Genomic DNA, 26,073 nt, shown 5'->3' with positions numbered 1-26,073 from the left:
TAATAAGCCTGAGCTATCAACCAACCATTTATAATTAATAATGAATCTCTGAGTGGTTATTTGGGAAGCAGCTGACAGAACAGAGATGGCAGAGCTCCTGACTAAAACTCTGCCTACTGTAGGGTCTTACTGTGTGATCAAGATTGGCCTAGAATTCACTGTGTAGCTCAAGCTGCTCTCAGACTTTTGGTCTTTCTTGCCTTAGCTTCCCAATTGCTGGGACTACTCGTGTATGACTCTCTCCCTTGGCTTTGGTCCTCAACACTGTCTCTGTGACTTGCACCAGCTCTCTTTTCTTCCAGTAGCCTTGGGTTTTACATGTATGCAGTGGCTGTAAGTACTGCATGACATAATATGAGTAGAGAACTTGGTATCTTGGTTGTCCTGTGATCAACAGTGATATCATAGACTCAATGGTGAATAAGGTCATGGAGAATGAGATTAAATTGGGCTCGAATGGATGAAAGAAACATGTTGGAAAACGGTTAAGCATTTTTCACCATCATGGAAATGAAAATTAAAACTACTTAGAGATTCTCTCTTGTGTCAGAATGGCTATCAAGAAAATAAATGACAGGAAATGCCGGGAAGAATGTGGAAATAAATGAATGATTATTCACTATACTGGGTATAAAAACTGGGGAAGCCAGTATGGGAATCAGCACGATGTTTTCTCAAAACAAAGAAGGAAAAAGCAATCTTAAAGATGCCACGCCTGGTTATACACCCAAGGACTCGTGAGTCCGACCGCAGGGAGAGTGTTCTACTCACAATAGCAAGAAAATGGAATTCACATCACTGTCCATGAACAGACGAATGGATAATAAAAACATGGTCCATATACTCAGTGGGATTTTATCAATCCATAAAAGATGACATTATGAAACTTTTAGAAAAATAAATGCAACCAGGCAGTGGCACACAATATTTTTAATCCTAGCACTCACAATAAAGAAACAGGCAGATCTCTGAGTTTGAGGCCAGCCTGGTCTACAGAGTGAGTTCCAGGACAATCACAACTACACAGAGAAACCCTGTCTAGAGAAACAAAAAGAAACAAAACAAAACACAAAAGACAAATGGATGCAACCAACTGAAAACCACTGAGAGAAATAAGCCAGATCCAGAAAGGCTAAAAGAACAATATTTTTATTATATTCAGAAACTAGATAAGTGTATTTTTGAGTGTGTGTGTGTGTGTGTACACATATGTGTGCATGTGATGAAACTATTAATAGGACCGTGAAAGGTGAGAAGAGATTTTTAATGGAGTTGGAGTAGAGAGGGTAATGGAATGCTTGTAACAAGAAGGCAGAAGTAGGCTACCGAGGATGAGGAAGGGCTCAGTAAAAAGAGTCAGGAGACTACGCAAGAGGGTAGAGACACAGTTGTATAAGAATAATGTGTGATGAAAACAATACTCTTAAAAATTAATGGGGGGGGAGAGAGAGAGACAGACAGACAGAGAAAATGAGAGGAGGAAGAGAAGTGAGAGGAAAAAAGGGAAAAATTAAATAACTAGACAAAGCAATGAGAACTTGTCAGCAGAGAAAATATGACGGTGGAGTAAATAAGAAGAAACTGGTTTTGGAGAGCTAAGGGGCCCTTTGCACCCCTTCCTCCAGCCACCCAGAACTTTTTCAGAAGGATGTCCCCATGACCGAGCAAAAGTCAGCTTTTCTTGGGCTCTAGCATCCACTGTGTGTCATTGGCAGTCCCTAGGAGAGACGCTAGAGATGGTTACCCACTCCTGTGTTGATCTTGAGTACTGTTTGCCAGAATGTGGCAGAGTCCAGGCTGGTTGGGCGAGAAGCGGGAGCAGAGTCTTCTGACAGGCCCAAGTGAGGCAGGAGAGCAACAGAACTTGGGACCCAGTTAGATTGATGGGCCTATTGGTTCACTGCTCCCGGGAGAACCACTGTGAGCACCACATTCTTCTGCAGCACCTGCTCTCTCCGGGGTTCCCAACAGGCTCAGCAGAGGGAAAGTGAAGACAAAAGAAGCAGAATGGGCTGTTGCAATTGGGTGAGGGGACAAAGCCCAACTATGGGGGTGGACTCTACAGAGGACCTACTCTTATTCAAATAGCATTCATTCAGGATATCAATAAGATTCCTGCTAAGGCATTTTGGAGCTGTCCAATGGAGCCTGACTTCAGGACAGCTCCAGTTAACCTTGCTGAAGCTTGGAGGAAGTGATTTCAGCCTCGGTGTACAGAATAAAATAAAATAGTTTCCACAGAGTTCCTCCACTTTGAGCATCTGTGTGCTCTCTCCTGTAATTTCATCTAGTCATTTTAGAGTTAGGGTGAAAAATGCTTCACAGCACACTTGCCTGGAACAATAGGCTTCCTGTTTTCAATGGCTTTAGTCATTGGCTCGCCACTCATTTCTGCAATCCTCCTGCCTGTGCTCTTCATGTTATGTCTCTGTGTATGCTGGTATTTAACATCAGGTCTTCCCTTCCCTTCTGTTTATTCTCTACCATTCTTTATTCCCTATCACCATTGTCCTCTGATTTCTTGAGATCCATTGTATCTGTCCTACTCTAGGAAGGCTTCTCCACTCAGATCAGGAAGAAATCATCACTTCTTTGTGAGGATATTCTGACCTGATTGTACACATCTATCTCTATGTGTTCTTTCAGTCTTTTTCAAGACCTGTGTTCTCCACCCTGGCCTGTGTGCTTCCCGAGGACACATCTAACATGGGGCATGACACCCAGAAAATGCTCAAAAATTTTCAAACTGTGTCTTTACCATGTTCCTTCCTCAGGACTAACTGTGGTGGCTGTAATAAAGTACCCCCCCCCCCAAAAAAAACAACAGAGGCAAGGGAGACAGGGACAAGGAGCTGCATCCTTGTACAGTGTCTTCCAGCCATGTCCACAGCCACACTTTCAGAGAATACTGCAGTGACATTTACAAATGAGGAGACAGAAGTCAGGGGAGGGAAGTGACTTCTGCAATGACAAAACCCTGGGAAATTTTATAGTTTGCTTCACCATATCCTATGGGACTCTCTAGGATGTAATTATATTAGTGTGATCATACCTGAGTTTTTTAATTTCCTGTCTCCTTCCTATCTGGACCCAAGCATCGGTTTATTTTCACCAAGTGACTTGCATTTGGGGAAGAACCTTATCCAGCCAGGAGTCCATTTAGGCTGTAGTCCTGAACCTGGAGGGCAGGATGGAGAGCCAAGAAATGACATAGGGAAATCACACAATTTCTGCTAACTCTCACTGAAATTTAGCATTCCTCCCTCCCAAATAGCGGCAACGAACATGGGTGTATTAGGAGCATCTGTGCCTTTGTCACCAATGAAAATTACATAGAGCTTGATATCATATTTCATTTGTTGCAGATGCCTTAAAATATAGCTTATGCTCATAGCTACTTTGAATTTATGGTTATTATTGCATCTGGTACTGGATCTTTTAATTTGATGTGTCACTAAAGTAGCATATATATTATTTTGTTACAAGTGGCGTTTTTAAAAAAGATTTTGATAAATGATTTCTTTTAGAAGGCTTTTGTATTTGGCTCCATGCATACAAAACAGGATTATAAGATGCGGGGGGCCTCAGGCTTTACTAGGCTGAGAAAGAATTCTAGATATTATTATAAAAACAAATTCAAGAAAATTCTCTGGACTTGAGTGCTTTGCAGGCTGTAGGGAAAGCCTGCTGTGGCTGGTAGTGGTCATCCCTAATTTGAAGTGAGTGCAGTGACCTCACTAAGTGCTTAGGTCTAGCGTTTGCAGGGTGTTTTCATGTGCCCATCTGTTGATACATTCACTTATTCTGATTCAATTATTCATTGTGATTTTAAATCATTCTGATTTTAAGATGCTGTTTATGACATTGGTTAATGTGGAGTATGACACATCCCCTCCCTCCTTGCAATTGTCATTATCCCTGGACCTGCCTGGTAATGTCAGAATTAGGTATTATTGTCAGTTTCTGTAGGAAGAAGTGATGCTCAGAAGGTTAATAAATGGCAGGGCTATGTTTTGAGCCCTCATCTTCTTCACAGTGATATTCTGGTATCTATTCCTCTTTCACTGCTGATAGATATAAGAGCCTTCATTTCCTCAGGTGTGATCATGCCCCTCTGTGCTTATGCTTGTACCTTATCTTTGACATGGACAGTGGACAGCTGAAAGCAGCTGACAATCTTTCTGAGGAGCCATAAAATATTGTGGACAACTGAAACTGGAAAGACTCTTGAGATCACCCCACTAATGTGTGGAATGAGAGACCCAAAGATAGTGGCAGACACAGAGCTGAGGGAGACAGAGCTGGACTTAGATCCTGCACTTGTCACCCCAGGCTGGAGCTTTCCCTTCTGGGTAATGTAGGCTCATCTGCTGTCTGTCTGTTACCCCAGGCTCTACAAAACTTTCCACCTCCCAGCAGCCTGGAGCAATTACAGCTGGGGGAGGAGCTGGCTTTCTAAGCAAGTCCTCCAGAAAAATGAGGCCTCCCACCACTGATGCTGCCATAATGAGCTACTCTCTGGGAAGAGAGTCCTGGGGAGCAGTCTGTAACTCCATGTGGGTATTTCATAAATAAATAATTTCCAAGATTCAGTATTTGTCACTGAAGGTTGTTTGCTGTCTTTTCTTTTTTAAAAAATTATGGTGGGACTTTCAAAGAGAGGGAGAGAGGGAGGGAGGGGAGGAACAGAATTTCCATTACTGAGTATTAAGAGCAAGTACAGGGAAGAAGAAAGATGGCCTGGGGCATGAGGTGCACACCACTGTCACTGTGAATGGTGGCGGTGGGAAAGACATCATAGGACACTTCTGAGGAAGCCCTTGTGGCTTATGACCATCAGGCCACAGGCTGAGTTGACTGTGGATGTCATACTCTTCAGGGAAACCTTCCCCTGGTTGCGACACCTTCACTCTACATGAGATCTAGATCTTTGCCATATGCTCCTCTGGTGTGCAGTATTTCAGAGCATCCACCATAGTTCATAATTCCATCCTTAGATACGTAATGGAGACACAGGCATGGAGAGAGATACGCAGACACAGTTGTAGGAAGTACCCAAGCATAAGCCTAGGCTTAGGAACAGACGTGCCTATTACTACAGAGACAGGTGCCTATCCAGGGTCTGTCCCATTTAACAAACCTCAAACCACAGCTGCCTGGCTCTGGTGTACATTTCAACTCCAGCCCACATGGTGAATGTGGGTAAATATTTATCTAGGTAACAAATCCATTCTGAAACATGCTGGCTATCTGTGAAGATCCCCATTTGAGCCTGGTTATGATGAGGACTTTAATAGCTTTTAACTCATTGAGTTCTGACCCACAGCCCTGTGAGTTGAATGCCTTTGTCTGTTTTACAGATGAGCAATTGGTATCATCATCCTTTTCCCTGTGTTCCCAAGGCCTCATAGCTAATCAGCCTTGCCCATGTTCCACTCTGATCTTTTTTGCTATGTCCTTATATAGAAAGCAGCTGCAGCATGTTCTGTATACCAGGAATGTGAGCAAGGAGTCTCTTAGTATGCAGGAAGTTGCAAGCTACTCAAAGACACAAGATGCTCACAGGAAGCTATGAGACCCCTCTGCTCAGCAATCCATTCTCTCCACCTAAATTAGTGCAAACTATAATTGCTAGAGGAAGAGGAACATGAAGTGTCATCTTTACACCACTCCCAGAATCACTGGATAAGAAAGAATCATAAAGACGAAACCAGGACACCAAGGATGCTGGAGTCAGACACACTCACATGATGAGCCTAGCTCCGTGGTCTGGGTTCTCTGCTAATCTCCTCAGATCTGCAAGAGGCAAGAACTACTTGTGTGGACATATGCTTTTTTTTGTTTTTTTTTTATGTATTTTTTTATTGATAAAAGGAGAATAAAGAAAAGAAAGAAAAAAAACAAATTTCCACCCCCTCCCAGCCTCCCATTTCCCTCCCCCTCCTCCCATTCTTCTCCCCCTCCTCCCACCCCTCTCCCCTTCCCCCCACTTTTCTCCCCCTCCCTCTCCAGTCCAAAGAGCAGTCAGGGTTCCCTGCCCTGTGGTAAGTCCTAGGTCCTCTCCCCTCCGTCCATATCTAGGAAGGTGAACATCCAAACTGGCTAGGCTCCCACCAAGCCAGCACATTGCGTTGGATCAAAACCGCGTGCCATTGTCCTTGGCGTCTCATCAGCCCTCATTGTTCGTCATGTTCAGAGAGTCCAGTTTTATCCCATGCTTTTTTTGGTAACAGTCCAGCTGGCCTTGGTGAGCTCCCAGTAGATCAGCTCCACTGTCTTAGTGGGTGGGTGCACCCCTCGTGGTCCCGACTTCTTTGCTCATGTTCTCCCTCCTTCTGCTCCTCCTTGGGACCTTGGGAGCTCTATCCAGTGTTCCAGTGTGGGTCTCTGTCTCTATCTCCATCCATCGCCAGATGAAAGTTCTAGGATGATATGCATGATATTCGTCAGTATTGCTCTAGGATAGGGTCATTTCAGGTTCCCTATCCTCATCTGCAAAAGGAACTAAATGGGGGCCTCAGCTTGGGCACCTGGGATCCCCTCTAGGGTCAAGTCTCCTGCCCATCCTAAAGTGGGTCCTTTAACTAAGAAATGGGGTTCCGTGCTCCCCTATCCAACCTTCCTTTATCCCGATCCTCCTGTTTCCCCAAGTCCCCCCTCCTTTCCTTCTACCTTTTCTCTCCCCATCTCCCCTTACCCCCATCCCACCCCACCCCCAACATCCCACTTTTCTCCCCGGCAATTTTGTATACTTCCCTTATCCAAGAGGATAACTATATGTTTTTCCTTGGGTTCACCTTCTTACTTAGCTTCTTTAGATTCGCCTATTGTAGACTCCGTGGCCCCTATTTATGGCTAGAAACCAATTATGAGTGAGTACATCCCATGTTCATCTTTTTGGGTCTGGGATACCTCACTCAGGATAGTGTTTTCTATTTCCATCCATTTGCATGCAAAATTCGAGAAGTCATTGTTTTTTACCGCTAAGTAGTACTCTAATGTGTATATATTCCATACTTTCTTCATCCATTCTTCCATTGAAGGGCATCTAGGTTGTTTCCAGGTTCTGGCTATTACAAATAATACTGCTATAAACATAGTTGAACAAATGCTTTTGACATATGATAGAGCATCTCTTGGGTAAATTCCCAAGAGTGGTATTGCTGGGTCGAGGGGTAGGTTGATCCCGAATTTCCTGAGAAACCGAAACACTGACTTCCACAGTGGTTGCACATGATTGCATTCCCACCAGCAATGGATGAGTGTACCCCTTCCTCCACAGCCTCTCCAGCAAAGGCTATCCTTGGTGTTTTTTACTTTAGCCATTCTGACAGGTGTAAGATGATATCTCAAAGTTGTTTTGATTTGCATTTCCCTGATGGCTAAGGAGGTTGAGCATGACCTTAAGTGTCTTTTGGCCATTTGAACTTCTTCTGTTGAGAATTCTCTGTTCAGTTCAGTGCCCCATTTTTTAATTGGGTTAATTAGCCTTTTAAAGTCTAGTTTCTTGAGTTCTCTATATATTTTGGAGATCAGACCTTTGTCTGTTGTGGGGTTGGTGAAGATCTTCTCCCAGTCAGTAGGTTGCCTTTGTGTCTTAGTGACAGTGTCCTTTGCTTTACAGAAGCTTCTCAGTTTTAGTAGGTCCCATTTATTCAATGTTGCCCTTAATGTCTGTGCTTCTGGGGTTATACCTAAGAAGCGATCACCTGTGCCCATCTGTTGTAGGGTATTTCCCACTTTCTCTTCTATCAGGTTCAGTGTGTTCAGATTGATATTGAGGTCTTTGATCCATTTGGACTTGAGTTTTGTGCACGGTGATAGATATGGGTCTATTTTCATTCTTCTACAGGTTGACATCCAGTTGTGCCAGCACCATTTGTTGAAGATGCTTTCTTTCTTCCATTGTATACTTTTAGCTCCTTTATCGAAAATGAGGTGTTCATAGGTTTGTGGGATTAAATCCGGGTCTTCTATACGATTCCATTGGTCGACTTCTCTGTTTTTATGCCAGTACCACCCTGTTTTCATTACTGTAGCTCTGTAATAGAGTTTGAAGTCAGGGATGGTAATGCCTCCAGACAATCCTTTATTGTATAGGATTGTTTTGGCTATCCTGGGTTTTTTGTTTTTCCATATAAAGTTGATTATTGTCCTCTCCAGATCTGTGAAGAATTTTGATGGGATCTTGATGGGGATTGCATTGAATCTATAAATTGCCTTTGGTAGAATTGCCATTTTTACTGTAAGAGTAAAACGGGCTAGTAAGAGCACTCTATGGTACTAAAGCGAGAACTGAATGAGGTAGCTCATGTGAAATCAAAGTGCTCCTAGATTCCCGAAAGATGCCAGCCTCATTGTTATATGATACGCTGTGAAACATTCTTTCCCGCCAAGGGTGATTCACCTCCACAGCAGTCCCAGCAAATTCCTCTCTGTCTTAGTTACTTGTTGCATTGCTATGAAGAGACACAATGACCAGGGAAACTAAAAAAAATATGCATTTAATTGGGACTTGCTTACAGTTTCAGAGGGTGCACACATAACCATGATGGTGTGGCGCATGGTGGCACATAGGTAGTCATGATACTGAAGCAGTAACTGGAGAGCTTATATCTTTTTTAATTAATTAAAACCTTATATTTACTTTAATCTTGATCACATTTGCCCTCCCTCCTCACCTCCTGCCCCCACATCCCCTCTACCTCTCATCTACTTCTCCTCTATCTCTGTTCAGAAAGATGCAGGGCTCACATGGGTGTCAACAAAGCACAGCACTTCAAGTTGAGGCAGGTCTAAGCTCCACGCCCTTCATCAAGGCTGGGCGAGGCAACCCAGCATGGGAAACCAGTTCCCAAAAGCTAGCTTAACCACCAGGTTAAGGTCCTGATCCTGCTTCTAGGAGCCCCCAAAACAGATCAAGCTAGACAGCTGTCACACACATTCAGAGAGCTTAGGTAGGTCCCATTACAGCTGTTGGTCCAGAATCCATGAGCTCAGGTCATCTGTCTCTGTGGGTACCCCCTGGCTGGTATGATCCCTCCTCTCTCTCTTCAGCAGGACTCCCAGACCTTGGCCCAGTGCTTGGCTGTGAATCTCTGCATCTGTATTAATTACTAAATGAAAGCTTTCTAATGACAACTAGAGTAATCACCAATCTGATTACAGGAGATGGCTAGTTTAAGGTACCCTTTTTGTTATAGCTAAGAATCTTAGCTGGGGTCATCCTTGTGGGTTCCTGCGAATTTCATGGCACCAGGTTCCTCCCTAACCCCAAAATGGCACTCTCTATCAAGATATCTCCATTATGTTCTCCATTCATCCTGCCCCCAACCTGCCCAGCCCAAACCCTCCCACCCCCATCCTTCCCCTGCCCCAAGTTTGCACAGGAAATCTCTTCTATTTCCCCTTCCCAGAGAAATCTATGCACCTCTCTTTGTGCCCTCCTTGTTACCTAGCCTCTCTGGAGCTGTGGATTATAACCTAGTTATCCTTTACTTTCCCTTATACCTAATATTCACTTATGAGTAAGTAAATACCATGATTGTCTTTCAGGGTCTGTGTTACCTCAGGATGATTTTTTCCTATTCTATCCATTTGCCTTCAAATTTCATGAAGTCACTATTTTTTTTATAACTGAGTAATACTCCATTGTGTAAATATACCACATTTTCTTTATCCAATTTTCATTGAGGGGCATCTAGGTTATTTCCAGGTTCTGTCTATTATGAATAACACTGCTATGAACATAGTTAAGTAGATGTCCTTGTGATAGAATTGAGCATCCTTTGGGTATATATCCAAGATTGGTATAGCTGCGTCTTGAGGTATATTGATTCCCAATTTTCAGAGAAACTGTTATATTGATTTCCAAAGTGTCTATAAATGTTTGCACTCCCACCAACAGTGGAGAAGTATTCCCCTTATTCCACATCCTCTCCAACATAAGCTGCCATTAGTGGTTTTTTTTTTTTATCTTAACCATTCTGACAGGCGTAAGATGGCATCTCAGAGCTGTTTTGATTTGCATTCCCCTGTTGTTAGACAAATCTTTAATTGTATCTTAGCCATTCGCGATTCTTCTGTTGAGAATTCACTGTTTAGATCCACACCCTATTTTTAATTGTATTTTTTGGTGTTTTGATGTCTAGTTTCTTGAGTTCTTCATAGATTTTGGAAGCCCTCTGTCAGATGTGGAGTATAACCCACAAGCAGAGAAAGAGAGAGAGACAGACAGACAGGAAAGAGAAAAAGAGAAACAGACAGACAGGAGAGAGAGAAAGAGAGAGCCTTACATGGGCATTTGAACCCCCAACTACCCATCCCATGAGACATACCTCCTTACAACTTCTAATCCTTCCCCAAACAGTTCTACCTAGGAACCAAGCTTGCAAGTCTGTGAGCCTTTGAGGGTCATTCTCATTTAAACCACCACACTATCCCTTCTCAGACTGTGTGCATTATCTTTGTTGCTTTTCCAACAAGCTAATCCTCAAGATGATGTCTCAATCTCTTTTGTAAAGTGGGATGATTTATGATTTGCATGATTGTGTTTGGGATAGAGTACGTGGGTGGACACTCATAGTGCTGAAATTATTGTGTCTCCCATTGTGAATGCAAACAGTTATTATTACCAAGTGCTTGTCATAATTGATGTTGCTATATTTTTTTACAAACTGTTCACCCTCATCCTTACCCTAAATAAGCTTTAGAAGTGCTGCAAGAATCCTTTTGTGAAGCCCACAGCTCCTACAATAAAGGCCAGGACTCATCAGTGCCTGACCCAGACTCCCATAGCTTGCCTGCAGCACCTGCTTTCTTGACAATCTAGTCTTTTTGCATCTCATGAGCATCCCCCTATCAGAGGATCCACCCTCTTCTACTCCAGGCCTAGTGTTGTTCATTTTGGTGCAACTCCATTTTCCGCTCCATCCTTATTTTTTTTTTAATGGATTGCTACCCATCCTTGGTTTCTTGGGTTCAATATTGCTTCGTAGTTTTGCTGCCTCTAGTACATGCTATATCACATCCAGGAAACAGCCCAGTGCCCAGAATAAGTCAGATACCCAGGGAACACTTAACGTGGGTAAATGGATCACGTGATTACAGGCACTCCCTATTTCTTGCATGGGCTCCTCACACTTTTAAGGCATGATTTTTACAGTGTCTATCATACTATGCATTACCAGCTCTTGATATTTACCCTATACTTGGCATTACCGAGTAGTTCAGACTCATTACTGAGATTCTTTTCCATGCATGCAAACTCAATTATCTGGATATTAGTAAGCCCATCTTTAATAAGAACCTGGAAGCTTGAAGTTAAGAGTCATGTTTTTTTAAAAAAATGAGAAACAGAAACAAATATATATATATATATATATATATATATATATATATCAGTTTCTCACCATTTTGTATTCTGCTGCAGGGCAGTCTAAGATTCCAGATGAAGCTTTTAAGACACAGTCTGAGACTTCAGCAAGGGGTACTGAGAAAGAAAGGTGGGAGGAAAACTTGACTGCTCTCAAGTAGCTGTTGCATCTTGTTCCTTCACTGTAGCTCAGAAAGCAAAGTTTCAGAGAATGATTAGTGTGTGCCAGTGGGGGCGTTGAGTCATACATTCACACTTCTCTGAGTGGCACAGACCTTTCCCGGCGTCTCTTAACGCCAGCCTGCAATATCTGTTCTCAACTGCCCTGCCTAATGCTCACTCTGTGTGATGCAGAGGCTGAGGAGGCTAATGGCATCTGCCCAGTCAGGCTGGAGACTCGCCAAACCTGCTAGGGTCTGACTGACTCTGTTGTGAAGACAGAGTTTTCCAGTGGGAAAAGGAGCTGAGTTAGGTTGTGAGGGCTACAAACACACTTGGAAATATGTAGACAATGTCTACACTTTTGCAAAGAAATCAAATTACAGAGAAGTTAAATAAAATCTAGAATCATTCTTAACCTAGTGCCTCCCATGCAGTAAGTACTCAAATATTTATTGAATGAATGAACATTGAGTGTGTTTTCAAGTTTGGAAAACACATTTGTATATATCAAGTTATTGTATTTTTATAACAGTCTAGAGTTAAAAGCAAAACAGACATAGCTCCCATTTTATAGATAAGAAAACAGGTTCAGAAGAAACTTCACATAGAAGAATGTGACTGTTGGAAGCAGGCAGCACTGAATTCAAGGTTTTTGTGCCCTCAGTCTAACAGGATGATATCTTAGCTCCTTCTTCTGCTGTAACAAAACATATAGGCTGGTTAGTTTGTAAAGAACAGAAATCGATTTCTCATAATCCCAGAGCTAGGAGGTCCATGATCAAAGTACCAACAGGGTCATTGTCTGGTGAGATTCTGGTCTTTGCTCCTAAGATGGCATCTTGAAGACTGTGTCCTCTGAAAGGGTGAGAAGTTACAACTCCATTTAACATGTGGCGGGGGCAGTCAAAGGCCTTGAGTCTCTGATATAGGGTGTCTGATTCTCCTTGCCTGATCTCCACCCTCTATCACCGTCACCCCCTGAAGACCCTATGTATAAATTATGTTGTGTTATTAAATTTCAGCATGAATTTTGGATGCACTACAAAGTTTCACATCTTAGAAGTTAGCAATTTATTTTTATTATTTTTTGTTTTGTTTTTATGTTTTTTGAGACAGGGTTTCTCTGTGTAGCTTTGGAGCCTGTCCCTACACTAGCTCTTGTAGATCAGACTGGCCTAGAACTCACAGAGATCCACCTCCCTCTGCCTCCTAATTGCTGGAATTAAAGGTGTGTACCACCACTGCCTCGAGCAATGTCCTTTAAAGAAGTGGGAATTACACGCAGACACAAGGAAGAAAGCCTTGCAACTCTCCTGTTACAAGATATTGGTAGATATCAGATTTTGAAGTTCCAAGCCAGGAAAAGGAGAGCTGGGAGTGGTCAGGAGGCCTCAGGAGTTATGAACAAACAAAGAAGGATTACCCCCATATGATGCTGAAGGACCAGGGCTCTGTCAATACCTCCATCTCCTGTGACTTAAAATCTCCACACCTGGTAGAGAATGGGTCCAGTTTACCCAATTTGTCGTATTTGATTTGCAGCTCCAGTGAAGAAACACAGTGCTTGGACCTTTCATTCCTGTGCTGGTTGATAGTGCTGCAGACCACACACCAAGGGGCCAGAAAACAGTGTGGGAATTGCATAAAGAACAAACAGGCTTTTCCCATCCATCTTCCTTTAAGCCATAGAGGAACTGGACACTGATGTTTACTGCTTTAACTGCTATGGGATCTCTAATCTGCCATCAACAACAATTTTTTGATGTTTAACTGTGGCATGGAAAAACTCCAGTGAATATGTGTGCGCAGTGTTCCCCTGCCTGAGTGATCAGGGAAAGTGACAAACCTCACCTAAAATCTACTCCCTGCGGCTGCCCGATGGAAGGAAAAAATCTGTAGCTGACAGGGCTATTGGAAAATCACAAGGAACTGCACAGGAAGGGAAGCGACTTAGAATGTGCCCCAAATCATGAATTGGCAAGACGGTGGTGATTTTTTTCAAGAACTGGATTCCCATGCAGGTCTTCTGGTACCCTTATCCTACGCCTATCAGAGCAACTTGCCTCTGTCTCTGGGGCACTCATCGAATGCTACTGGAGCAGCTCAGAAATACAGCAGACCCTGAGCCTAGACTCAGGCCAGCATGATGGATTGAGTCCTCAGGCTTTAGGGAGAAAAGGCAATGTGCTATCTGCCCTGGACTCCTTTTCTCTGTATGCTTAGCTGCTTCATTTCCTGTCTGGACATAATTGCTTCTCTTGGCTTAGCAAGAGCCGTGTGTCAGGCCTTTGTGTTCTAGGTAGTGCTCTGCATGTCTAACTGATGTTCATGCAGAATGGATCTTTTTAAGAGCTAGCAGTCTGCTCATCGGTAGTCTCCAGGTCCCAGAGAAAGGTGGCATCTTTTGCTTACCTTTTTTGCTCCTCTTTGTTCCCCCCCCCCGTTAGTCTTTTATTTTCCACACTGTCTTTCACTTACCTCTCTGTCTTTCTGAATCTTTCTCATCTTTTCTTTATCCCTGCCTCTTCTCTTTCTAAGTATTTTCTTAGTCCTTTATTTCTCTTTCTCTTATTCTATCTCTATTTTTATCTCGGCCTTCATATACTTCTTCTGTCCCCATTTGACTGGCATTTAATCTCTGATGAACTCCTCCCTGTGTATGTATTGCCATCCCTGCTGGGCTGCCTGCCTATCTCTCAGTCTCCCTATCTATTTTCTACTTCTCTTTACTCATTTTGCTCTAAGACACTGTGTATCTGTGCCTCAGTTTCTCTCTTTCCCTAGCCATTTCTCTATGCCTGTATCCTTTCTTGTTCTCATTTTCTCAAATCTCCTTTCTTCTGCTTATATCTCCTATTTGCCCTTGCCTTTTCTAATACCTCTGGTTGTGTCGGCATTTTAAAACTTTGTATCTTCCCAATATCTTCACCTCTTTCCATGCATCAAACATGACAAGTTTTCTAAGAACTTCATTTTATAACTGTTAAATCCCCCTCCCTATACTTGTCACCTATGTCCATCCCAAGTTAGGGTTAGTCACACAAGTTTGCTTATGTTATTTGAACTGTCTCTTTCTATAGAACAACAAAAAGGACCTGGAATGGGAAAAAAGGTTGGGCCATGGAGCAGCATGTGCTACTTGGATAGAATCTTTACAAAAGTACAGGTTTTGTGGAGCCTGAATCTGTTTTCTGGTGTTTTCTTTGTTTCATTTGAAAACACCTAGCCCATATTCCTCTAGGCTCTGTTTGGGGAACTATATATGAATGAACAAATCCTAAACCATTTTTTTCCAAAAAGCATACAGTCTCCCTAGTAGACAATGGAACTGGTAATGACAATTAATTATATCATAGATTTAAGCAGTGTACTCGCAAGGTAAAGGAATTCCATGTAGTGAGAAGAGAAGGCTCTATCAATAAGATAACAAATAGGTTTAGCCGTAAGGACTTGTCCAGGGCCATTGCTGTATCCCAGGACATAGATCAGGGTCTAGTGCATATTAACTTGCCAGTTAATAAGCATGTAAAATATATGTATACATGTATGTATATATGAGTGAATGAATTAATGTATGAATTTAATCAGTTTCAAGGTACCTTGACATTTCATCAGGAAAAGAATTTGGAAATGTGTATCTCAGAAGGAAAATGTGATTAAACATTCTGAGAGATGTGTTAGGATACAGGTTGTGAGATGATGCTCAAAATTGCAGATTTTACAGCATTTTAAACTTTAGATTTTTGGATTGGGTGCTGAATAAGCTAAGTCTATGCTGTCTACACTGCTCCCTACTCTTAAGTAGACAACACTTCTGGTTCCAAGCATTTTGGGACCACTCACTCTTCACATACTGATCCATCTTCTGTATTCTGGGCTGACTGTTCATCCTCCAGATGGAGCATAGGTGGTTGATGCCTTGAATCTTTCTTGTCCCATCAGCCAAAGGGACAAAGCCTTGCCCAATAGTACCCACTTGCTCAGTTCCATTTTACAGTCCTTGCAATGGTCAGAGGATGTAGAAATGCAGACGCCCAGATCACTTATTATCATCTCTGGGATGTCAATAAAGATCCTCTCCCATCCCTGAGCTCCCCATGGGATTAGCTGAGCCTTTACTGTGGTTCTTTTACCAAATCCTGACTTGCTCTCTTTGTGCAGATGCATCTACCAAGAGGGGACTACAATCATCCTCCTGTGTATAACTGCATTCCAGAATCTGTTTTTATGACAGCTGACTTAAAATTCATTTTTCAAATAGCGAGAAGCAGGAAAAAAAGCAGTAGAAAATATGAGGATAGGGTAAAATGGTTGAATAGTGTATTACTTAGGGTTCTCTAAAGGAACAGGACTAATCAAATGAATGTATTATTAAATATATTTATATTAATAAATATACATTTCATAAAATACCAATAGAAACTTTTGCTTGTTTTTGCCAATTTTATATATATGTGTGTGTGTGTATGTATGTATGTATGTATGTATATGTGCATATATAAACATTCAGCAAAAAGATTATGAAGAGCCATGGGGTCCAAGGAAGCATATATATATGCATATATATGCACAAACATGAATATATATCTATATTTGATTTATTAAAATGTCTTACAGTCTGTAGTCCAGGTAGTCCAAAAATGGCTGTCTACAAAAGGGAGGTCCAAGAATCCTGTAGTTGTTCATTCCATGATGCTGGATGTCTCAACTGATCTTCAATATATATAAGAATCTTGAATAAATAGAAAACACTATCCTGAGTGAGGTAAGCCAGACCCAAAAAGAGGAACATGGGATGTACTCACTCATATTTGGTTTCTAGTCATAAACCAAGGACATTGAGCTTATAATTAGTGATCCTAGAGAAGCTAAATAAGGAGAACCCAAAGAAAAACATATAGGCATCCTCCTGAATATTAACCTTCAGCAAGCGATGAAAGGAGACAGAGACAGAGACCCAAATTGGAGCACAGGACTGAAATCTCAAGGTCCAAATCAGGAGCAGAAAGAGAGAGAGCACGAGCATGGAACTCAGGACCGCGAGGGGTGCACCCACACATTGAGACAATGGGGATGTTCTATTGGGAACTCACCAAGGCCAGCTGGCCTGGGTCTGGAAAAGCCTGGGATAAAACCGGACTCTCTGAACATAGCGGACAATGAGGACTACTGAGAACTCAAGAACAATGGCAATGGGTTTCTGATCCTACTGCACGCACTGGCTTTGTGGGAGCCTAGGCAGTTTGGATGCTCAACTTACTAGACCTGGATGGAGGTGGGGGTTCCTTGGACTTCCCACAGGACAGGGAACCCTGATTGCTTTTCGGGCTGGGGGGAGACTTAATTGGGGGAGGGGGAGGGAAATGGGAGGCGGTGGCGGGAAAGAGACAGAAATCTTTAATAAATAAATAAATTTAAAAAAAAAATCCAAAAAAAAAGAAAAAAGAAAGAATCTTGAATAAATAGACTCTAATATCAGTGAAGGAGTGGACTTGCCTGAGAGAGCTAGAGAGAGCGTGCAAATAAAAAAAAAAAGCTTTCTTCTTCCATGTCCTTTATTCAAATTGCCAGCAAAAGGTGTGGCCCAGTTTATAAGTCCGTATTCCCACTTCAAATAACTTAATTGAAAAAAAGTCCCTCACAGGTGTACCCAGAAGTTTGGGTGTTAATTAATTCCAGATGTACTCAAGGTGATAACTAAAAAAAGCCATCACAAGTAGGTATCCAGAAAAGGAATTATGAAGACCCGTGAGGGACAAGAAAAGAATTCTAGGTACCTTGTGGAAGGACTGAGGAGTTACTGAACAAAAGAATATCTAATAAGAACTAGAGCCTGCCAAGTTCAGTGCCAATCAATATAGATACCAGACAGAAAAGAGTAAGATTAGAAAAATAAATTGAGTTTGGAAATTCAACCTGGAACTCCAGGCTTGAACAGAGAAGGACTGGGACTCATCATTGCTAGTATCTGTCATCAGCTCTTTCTGCTATTATGATTTCTTTTCTCCATTCTGAGATCTCTGAACCACATCTCAATGAAAGAAGACACTGCCTTTCCCCACCAACAGTAAGGGCTTCTTAGTAATCATTGCATGTGTAGTAATCATTGTAGTAGCATTTTCTCGCTGGGACCACCAGCCTTAAGTAATGACATGGAAACTATTTATTAATTATGAAAGCTTAGCCTTAGCTTATGCTTGTTCCTAACTAGTTTTCATAACTTAAATTAACCCATGTTTTAAAATCTATGTTCTTCCACATAACTTGCTACCTCTTCTCTGTACCTCATCATCCTGCTTCCTTCACATCTGACCAGTGACCCTGCCATTGTTCTTCTCAGAGTTCTCTCTCTTCCAGGAAGTCCTGCTTATGCTCCCCTGCCTAGCTATTGGCTATTCAGGTTTTTCTTATACCAATGACAGCAATACACCTCCACACAGTAAACAAGTATCCCACAGCATTTCCCTCTTTTGTCTAAATAAAAAGGAAAGTTTTAAATCTAACATAGTAAAACTATATACCATTAGAACAATTATCAGGTAAGAATTAAACTCACAATGTCCAGTCCATTAGAATTTGGTATATTTGGAGAAAATATTCTATTTCTATTTTATATTGAGGAATATGAAGTTTTTACCTAAACTAATTTTTTATTGTATCCTGTATTACCATCCTAAAAATACTTTTTTAGACCTCAAAATGCTTTCTTAGATAAACAACTTAAACTTTAATATCTTTCAACATTTATAAACTTTATGTCTCTTTTTAAAATTTCTTTGGTAATATCTAGTGTTCAACCACCATCAGAGACCCAAGAAGTATAAAATATTATCTGAGTAAACAGGAAGCACACAGCAAACAACTTCCAAAACTATAGAAAGGATAAAGACATCCGGCTGGCAGTACAGTCACCCAAGGTTCCTCTGCAACATTTGGGGCATCCACCTATAACCTACAGGCCTAGAAAATATGATAGAATTTTCTGTGAAGGAAGAATTTTGAAAGAATCTCCTATCTTGTCTTGGCAAAGTTTGGCAGTAATTTATTTTGTTTCCTTATTGTCCAATTTGAACAGCATACTGTTAGCACTCAAAGCAAAGGCAGTTTCTTACCCAGTGCCTAGCTTTGAACAATGAAAGCATACTCCATATGGAGGTTGTTTAATGCCCGGCATCTTTTCTTTGAGTTAAATAGATGCTGCCAGGAAGAGACATGTCTTACTGTTATGAAAAGTCTTATGTTATTAAAAACTCTTAAATGTCATATTCTGTATGTCTCTGAAGTATTTGAAGACCATCTGTCTACGTAAAATCTATCTATGTTTGACTATGAAGACATACCTAACATGACCACAAATCTGATTTTTAGATGACTAACAACTAACTGGTGTTGCTCTATAAATAGTTTGTAACAATAAGTTTCAAGGATTAAAAATTTACATTACACTTTTAAATGAGCTGTATACCTTAAACAAAAGTAAAACATGTATATAATATATCAAAAATAATTTTAAATTTGTATCAATATATAAAAATTTATACCTCTGTAAAATATTTGAGACCTGTAGTTACTTTTTTAGTTAGAAAGGAGATTCATTATTTACCCTCTTATTGTATCATTTCAAATGCCCCACTTTTCTCTTTGGAATGTGGTTCCTGAGTCTAATTCCCTTTTATAGTTTCCTTCATGACCATGACCAATAACACCTTGCAATCAACCCCCCTAAACAATGACAAACATCCATGAAATGACCATAAACCACCCACTGCACTTCTTGACAATGTGAGTGTTGTATTCTCTAGATTGTTTTTTGTTATCTGTGGGTGGTTGCACTTTTAGGGGTTCCTGACAAAATTGGGATAATGATTAAGTTCTGGGAGGGTTAGCTGAATTTTTTTTGTTTAATCTCTGTGTGATGGGGAAGTGTAGAGTTTTTCTAAAGTCATGACTGGAATAGTCTGTGAGGCCAGACCATCATATCTAGCAGCCTTGAAATTTTTCCAGATGCAGAATTTTGTGGAAATGGCAGCAGAGGCTGGGCTATTTGTCTTTATTGGTGTTTGTTCCTTTTTTCTCTTTTTACTTTTGAAAACATATAAATTTTAAAGGTCTCTCTCTCTCTCTCTCACACACACACACATATATCTGTTTTAGCACAAGTATGTAGTGTGCAGAACAAGTCAGTTAAAATGACTTTTTTGTTCTATGTTTGGGCAGGTAAAAGGCATTTGTCAACTTTATAAGTCTGTTTGGACCAAACTGTAAAATAAATATCAACATATGCATGTGATGGCATGTCATGAGGACTCTGTAGTCAAGAAGGTTTATCATCCAGTCTCAGAGTTGTTTCCATGTCAAGGGATCAGCATATATGTCACCTGTCTTTTATTCTTTCTTGGATTTTTTTCTCATGTCCTTAAGTAATATGGAATCTTGATTAATTTTGATGGAAACCATAGCTTTTGTTACCTGTAAAAACAAAAGAACAACATCTCTCACAATGCAACTCATTTCCCAACTTACATTTTGAAGCCAGGACATCTCTAAAGTACATAGACTTTTATTGGTGTTTGTTCCTTTTTTCTCTTTTTACTTTTGAAAACATATAAATTTTAAAAGTCTCTCTCTCTCTCTCTCTCTCTCTCTCTCTCTCTCTCTCTCTCTCTCTCTCTCACACACACACACACACACACACACATATAGTACATAGACTGATTTAATTCAACAGTCCCTTCCACAATCCAGTATCTCTCAGAAGCTGTCATTCTCTGTTCATTAACCACATAAAAATAAAAAATACACAAAGATTCTGGATTATGTATACAGTTGTGTTTTCTTTGAATATTTTGACTGTTAATAAGCTAATTGCAAAGAAACATTTGATTATGAGGAATGCTAAGCTAAACCACCCTAAAGGTATCTTGACTTCAAAATTTCCATCTATGTTGCTTTGGAAAAAAAGTTCTGTTTTTGTTTCCAAAGATGAGAAGCTCTGGATTCCTTCTAAGCTAATATGGTTTGATTGGTAAGACCCTCTGAGAGGTCACAGATGTGACTGATAACTTAGGTGATTGGTCCAACATACAGAACAACTTCAAAGAAAATGGCTGAGACTATGCAGCCTCACAGACTACTACAGCCAACATTTAACCATAACTCTAAATTTTCTCAAGATCCCATAAGATCACTAACATCCCCAATCAGCAGGAAGTAGCAGACAAAACTATTCCCAAATTCCCCAAATATTGATTTTAAATGTTTGTTTTCATTTAAAGAGGGTAGGTTATAAATGGTAAATGGTCATAGTCAATCTCCTTCTAAAGAAAAAAGGGGGATATAGTATAGAAATGGTGAAAAATGCAATTATTAAATCTACTTTAATCCAAAAAACAATTGTTAATCTCAAAATGCTTCTTATTGGTATAGATTTTGGTATACTGATACAAGTTTGAGATCAATTTTGTTATACCATACATATATTTTTACTCGTGTTTAAGGTATTATATTTATTCAGCTCATTTAAAAATGCAATGCATAGTCAAGCATGCAAATTAATAGTTTTCTATAATACAGTCAAGCTTACAGTCATGTTAGTTATGTTTTCTAGATATGCAAAGATATATTTCAGATGGCTAGTTAATCTTCAAATACCTCAAAGAAATGTTTTAATAGCTTAGAATTTTTTGGACATGAGATATCTGCTCATGAAACACTAGTTACTTTAAGAGAATGATGGGCATCAAAGAAGCTCTTTACGGAACTTGCTTTCAAAAGGACAAGGTTAGTCATTTGAGCAAGAAAATGTTCTTGCCTGGACTGATTGACAATATTTTGTATAAACTGAATATACAGGACCCACAGAATATTACTGCTGAACTTACCAAAAGAAGGTGGGTCACTCCTGTTTTAGAAAAAAAGTTTCCCAAGATATTCGGAAGGACACAAAAGAAAGCAACTGACAAATTTGCCAAAAGAGGTAGGACAGTCCTTCAAATTTCCTGCTTCACTGAGAAATCTACCAGAAACTCTAGACCTATAAGCTGAAGATGGATGTGCCAACATTACAGAAGAACTTTGAGTGTCTTCCCAGACAGCCAGATATCTCTGCCATTTCTAGAGTTTTGAAAGTTGCTTACAGTGCACTTCCTGGTTATTCAGGTATACTTCTGGGATCTTTGATGGAGTTGAAAACTTGATAGTTATAATTATAACTTTTCCTTAGTTGTGATAAAAGATAAATTAGATATTAAACTTTAGACTCACAAAAAATAGAATAGATGATAGAGTATTTTCTTTTATTTTGTCAAATACAAAGAGATTACATTCGTAACTGTAATTCTTGTTTGGTAAAAATTTTGTTATATGTAATTTTACAATGTTAAAGTTAAAACCTTCCTTGTTAATTGGACAGAAAAGGGGAGATGATGTGGCATGTTCTTCTGTATGATGTGAATATGTCTTATTACCATTGATTAATAAAGAAGCAGATTTGGCCAATAGCCAGAAAGAATAGATTCAGGTGAGAAATCCAAGCAAAGATAAAGTAAAAATTAAGGCAGAGTCAGGGAAATGCCAGCAGTCACTAGAGAAGCAAAATGTGAGGTGAAAAGCCATGGCCACGTAGCAATCCACAGAAAAATAAAAATGGGTTAAATTAAGTTGCAAGAGCTAGTTAATCATAAACATGTGTCAATAGGTCAAACAGTTTGTAACTAATATTGAGCCTCAGAGTAGTTATTCAGAAACTGGTGGGTGGGAGAGAACCTCCCATTATAAAATCATTCAATATTAAGGACCAAACTCCCTGTGCTATAATATTTCCTATCCTTAGTGGATTATGCTTTTTGTTTTACTTTTTAAAAGATTTAATTTTATTATTTGTGAACTATTTATTTTCTTTTAGGACTGCCAATATCCGTTCCTTTTTCCTTCTTCAGTACCTAAGCACCTTTTAAAGCATATTGTACCTTTTTATTAGCTTTCTGTGTCTGGACCTGAATTTCTGCCTGTCTGCCACATTCTCTGACTGTGTGAGCCAAGCTTTAAAGGGCCAGTTCAAAGGCTGCAAGTTCCACTTACATGGCACCTGTGGCTGGTTCCAACTCACAGGCATAGGCTGGGAGCCATACCTCTGTGCAGTGCAAACATCAGTCAGCCTGAGATGCTATGAGACTAGAAAGCCACATCTGGCCCCTTGTCCGGAACTTTTCTTAACTTTCTCAGGTCCTGTGTTTTGATATTCTAGGTCCATGCTGAGCACCATATGTAGTAGCACCTTCTCATCAGGACCACCAACCTGCAAATAATGACTTGGGGACATTATTAATTATAAAATCTCAGCCTTAGCTTAGACTTGTTCCTAACTAATTTTTATAACTTAAATTAACCCCCCTTTTAAAATTTACGTTCTTCCATATGTCTCATTACCTCATCTCTGTGCTGCCCACCCTGTTTTCTCCAGATCTGACTGGTGACTCCATTTTTACCCCTCAGAGTTCTCTCTCTGCATGAAAGTCCCTCTTGTACTTTCTTGTCTAGCTATTGGCTGTTCAGCTTTTTACTACACCAACCACAGCAATACATCTTCACACAGAGTACAAATATTCCACAACAAATCTTGTCTACCCCAGTACAAGCATATCACTTCAAAGGAGCTCTTTATCCATAAAATAACAACCAAAACTTTTGTCTTTATTGCCCATATTATAGAATCCATCTTATGGAATACCATCATACTTGCGGCAGGTCTAGAAAGAACAGTTTCTTTGAGGAATCTCATTTGGAGAGAATCTCATGAACCTCCCAACTGGAGTTATTGACCGTTAACAGTACAAGCTGAAAGCAAAGGTTTGAAAACAATATTCTGGTGTTTGAGAGACAGAATCTTGAATTTTTGCTTGGCTCTCTTATTTATAACCTGTACAATTTGTAGACAAATCCTACGACCTTTTGTGGCCACAGTTTTATAAATTGAATCATAGAGTTGCTGTACAGAGATTTCTAAAAATTGTACAAACATATGGTCAAGTGCTGAGTATTCTCGTGGATGCAATTTTCTTTCGTAGGGGTGGGATACGGGTGGAACTTGATGCAAACTTAGGTTCTATTATACTATAAGATTGGTGGTCCTTAGGAAAGAAAGTTTAGATTCCTAACACACAGTTCCTTTATTGATAACATGGAAATCTCATAACCAACCACCTTCCATAGTCATGTGGGTAAGTGAAAAAATATCTGAAGATGTAAATCTCTTTTTTAAATAAAAGCAGGGTATAAGCACTATGCTCATCACTGTTTTCTCCTTTAACCCTTTATTTGTTATTTTCCTAATTATAAATAAAATAAATAATGATTTCAAGAGTGTTAAATACATATTAATTAAAAAAAAAAAAACAGTGAAGCAGATGTCGCTGAGGTTTGACCATGCTCTTTTTTCCAAGGGAAGAAGCGATGCTGTCTACCTACTTTGAAACCATCAATGACCTGCTGTCCTCCTTTGGTCCAGTTCGTGACTGCTCAAGGAACAACGGAGGATGCACCCGCAACTTCAAGTGTGTGTCTGACCGCCAGGTGGACTCCTCAGGATGTGTGGTGAGTGGTCATTTCCGCGTGTACTGGCCCCCTCTGCAAGAGGAGACAGGTGAAGGAGGATCATGGTGCTCAAAGCTACTGCTTCTGTGTCCTCCAATTACCTGGCTTCTGGAGTTTCCTCTTCTGTGAACTAGATGATGAAAGTTACATTTTAGAAATTTTAGAAAAAGGAAATGGGATAGTATAAATTAAGTGTCCTTCTTAAGAAGTTTTGGATTCTAGAAGCTTGTAATGCTTCTGATATTAAAACACAAGCTGTCTTAGCTCTGTCAACATGGTGCAAGCAGGGGAATGTAAAAAGATGAAAATAGTACTATGATTCTTTGGTGTGGTTTAGAAGACGTGACACTTGAGACCCAAGATTAGTAATAGACTTCTTTGGGAAGTAGTATCAGAAATGGCTTTGCAAGCATGGATCAATTTGGTATTAAGAAAATGGTACAGATGTACAAAACAGGGGGTGAGGATAAAGGGAAGTGACCTTGTCTGTCATGGGATGCTAGTATCTAGTGTGAAATAACAACACAGGAGAAGGTAAGTGAAGATCCATGCTGTTTATTCTGAACTTGATAGTTTATTTTTTAAGAATGACGTAGGGTGGTTGTCCAAATTTTAACTTCTGGAGCTACAACTATAGAGGGGTACATGTATCATGAACTACAGGTTTTAACAAGTAGATATGTGTGCATGTATGGATATATGTACATGTGTGCTGAAGTGGGTAGAGTCCAGACATACATTTGGAGAGCATTGCAATTGGCAGGCAGGCTCAGCCTGGCATTCAGCGCTCTTCATTTGGCTCCCGCCCAAGCCCTCCTTGCACATCACTCCTCACTTGACTTCATTCCATGCTAGAGCCAAGTGGACCTGATTCGATGTTATTCTTTGAACACGCTGCTTGTTTAATGCTTCCTGACCTTCACTTACAATCAATTGCTCTGCCAGCCCTTGGAGCAAACCAGTGGGCATGCTTTCAGTTCTTTGTCCCTTCTGAAGGCATCCTCCTCCCATGGAGCAAGTAGTAGTGATCTTGCTATTGTCTATACCTACCTTTCTTTTTTTCTTACATACATCACCTGGAATATTTTATAGTGCAGACTGTTGCAGATTTGTCTCAACCAATAATCTGAGTGAGAACTCAGGAAATCTGTTGACTCAACTCAGCATACCACAATATTCATCTTAGTAAGAACAGGAAGCAGAAAAGGGCAGGGTCAGTAATGGGAGCCACTGTTCTGGACTGAGTTCTCCAGCGTGAGCCAAGAAAGATGGGATACACCGCTGGCACATCCTTATAGCAGTGGAAAAACAGGCAAAGCTTAAGGGACCAGTAAAAGAAGCTTCTAGAATATGAAAGAATGCAACAAAACTGTATTTTAGATTCAGGAATCAACAGGGCTTTCTTAAGAGGTAGGTGCAGAGTTTAGTCACTTCAGTTTTCAGGACTGTAAGTGACAGAAAGTTGACACGGGGTAGTTCAGGCAAAAAGTAAAACCACATTGCCATAGGTAACGTTCAGGCACACACCTGACTTAGGAGGCTCGAGCCACCGCATTAGAACCGCTTTTCTCTTCCTAGCGCTGCTGTTCTCCGTATCATACTCTGAGTCCTGTGGGATAAAACACTCTTCTTACTCACTTGAATGACAGCAATGGAGTGTCTCATGGGACAAATTTGATTCTCACCCCTAGCCCTTCACTAGTCAATCGTGGGGTTAAGGAGATGGATATTCTCCAAATGAGTCCCATGGATAATTTCAGTCAGAGGCATCTGGATTTGAAACATGTAGATCAGATAGGTAAAGACATAGACGCCCAAGGAAATGTGAGTCCCAGTAACAAGAAGGAGAGTTGTGGGTGCTGTGCAGGCCTGTGTGTTAGCAGTCTGTGTGAGTCCCAGTAACTAGAAGGAGAGTTGTGGGTGCTGTGCAGGCCTGTGTGTTAGCA

General features: G+C 40.5%; 1 protein-coding gene across 5 annotated transcripts in view; it reads left to right on the top strand.

Annotated features, from left to right (window-relative positions):
* Nucleotides 1-26,073, top strand: part of Astn2 (astrotactin 2) — a 997,088-nt gene that overhangs the window by 576,352 nt on the left and 394,663 nt on the right. For all 5 annotated transcript variants that reach the window (XM_075947014.1, XM_075947013.1, XM_075947012.1 and 2 more), the window contains one exon: nt 23,977-24,127. In XM_075947014.1, the coding sequence (XP_075803129.1) occupies nt 23,977-24,127 (151 nt within the window). The remainder of the gene's footprint in view (nt 1-23,976; nt 24,128-26,073) is intronic.

This window comes from Microtus pennsylvanicus, chromosome 13 (genome assembly GCF_037038515.1).
Source record: "Microtus pennsylvanicus isolate mMicPen1 chromosome 13, mMicPen1.hap1, whole genome shotgun sequence".
NCBI classification, from domain to species: Eukaryota; Metazoa; Chordata; class Mammalia; order Rodentia; family Cricetidae; genus Microtus; species Microtus pennsylvanicus.
Note: the sequence above shows the minus strand (reverse complement) of the source record. Positions and strands in the feature narration are given on the sequence as shown.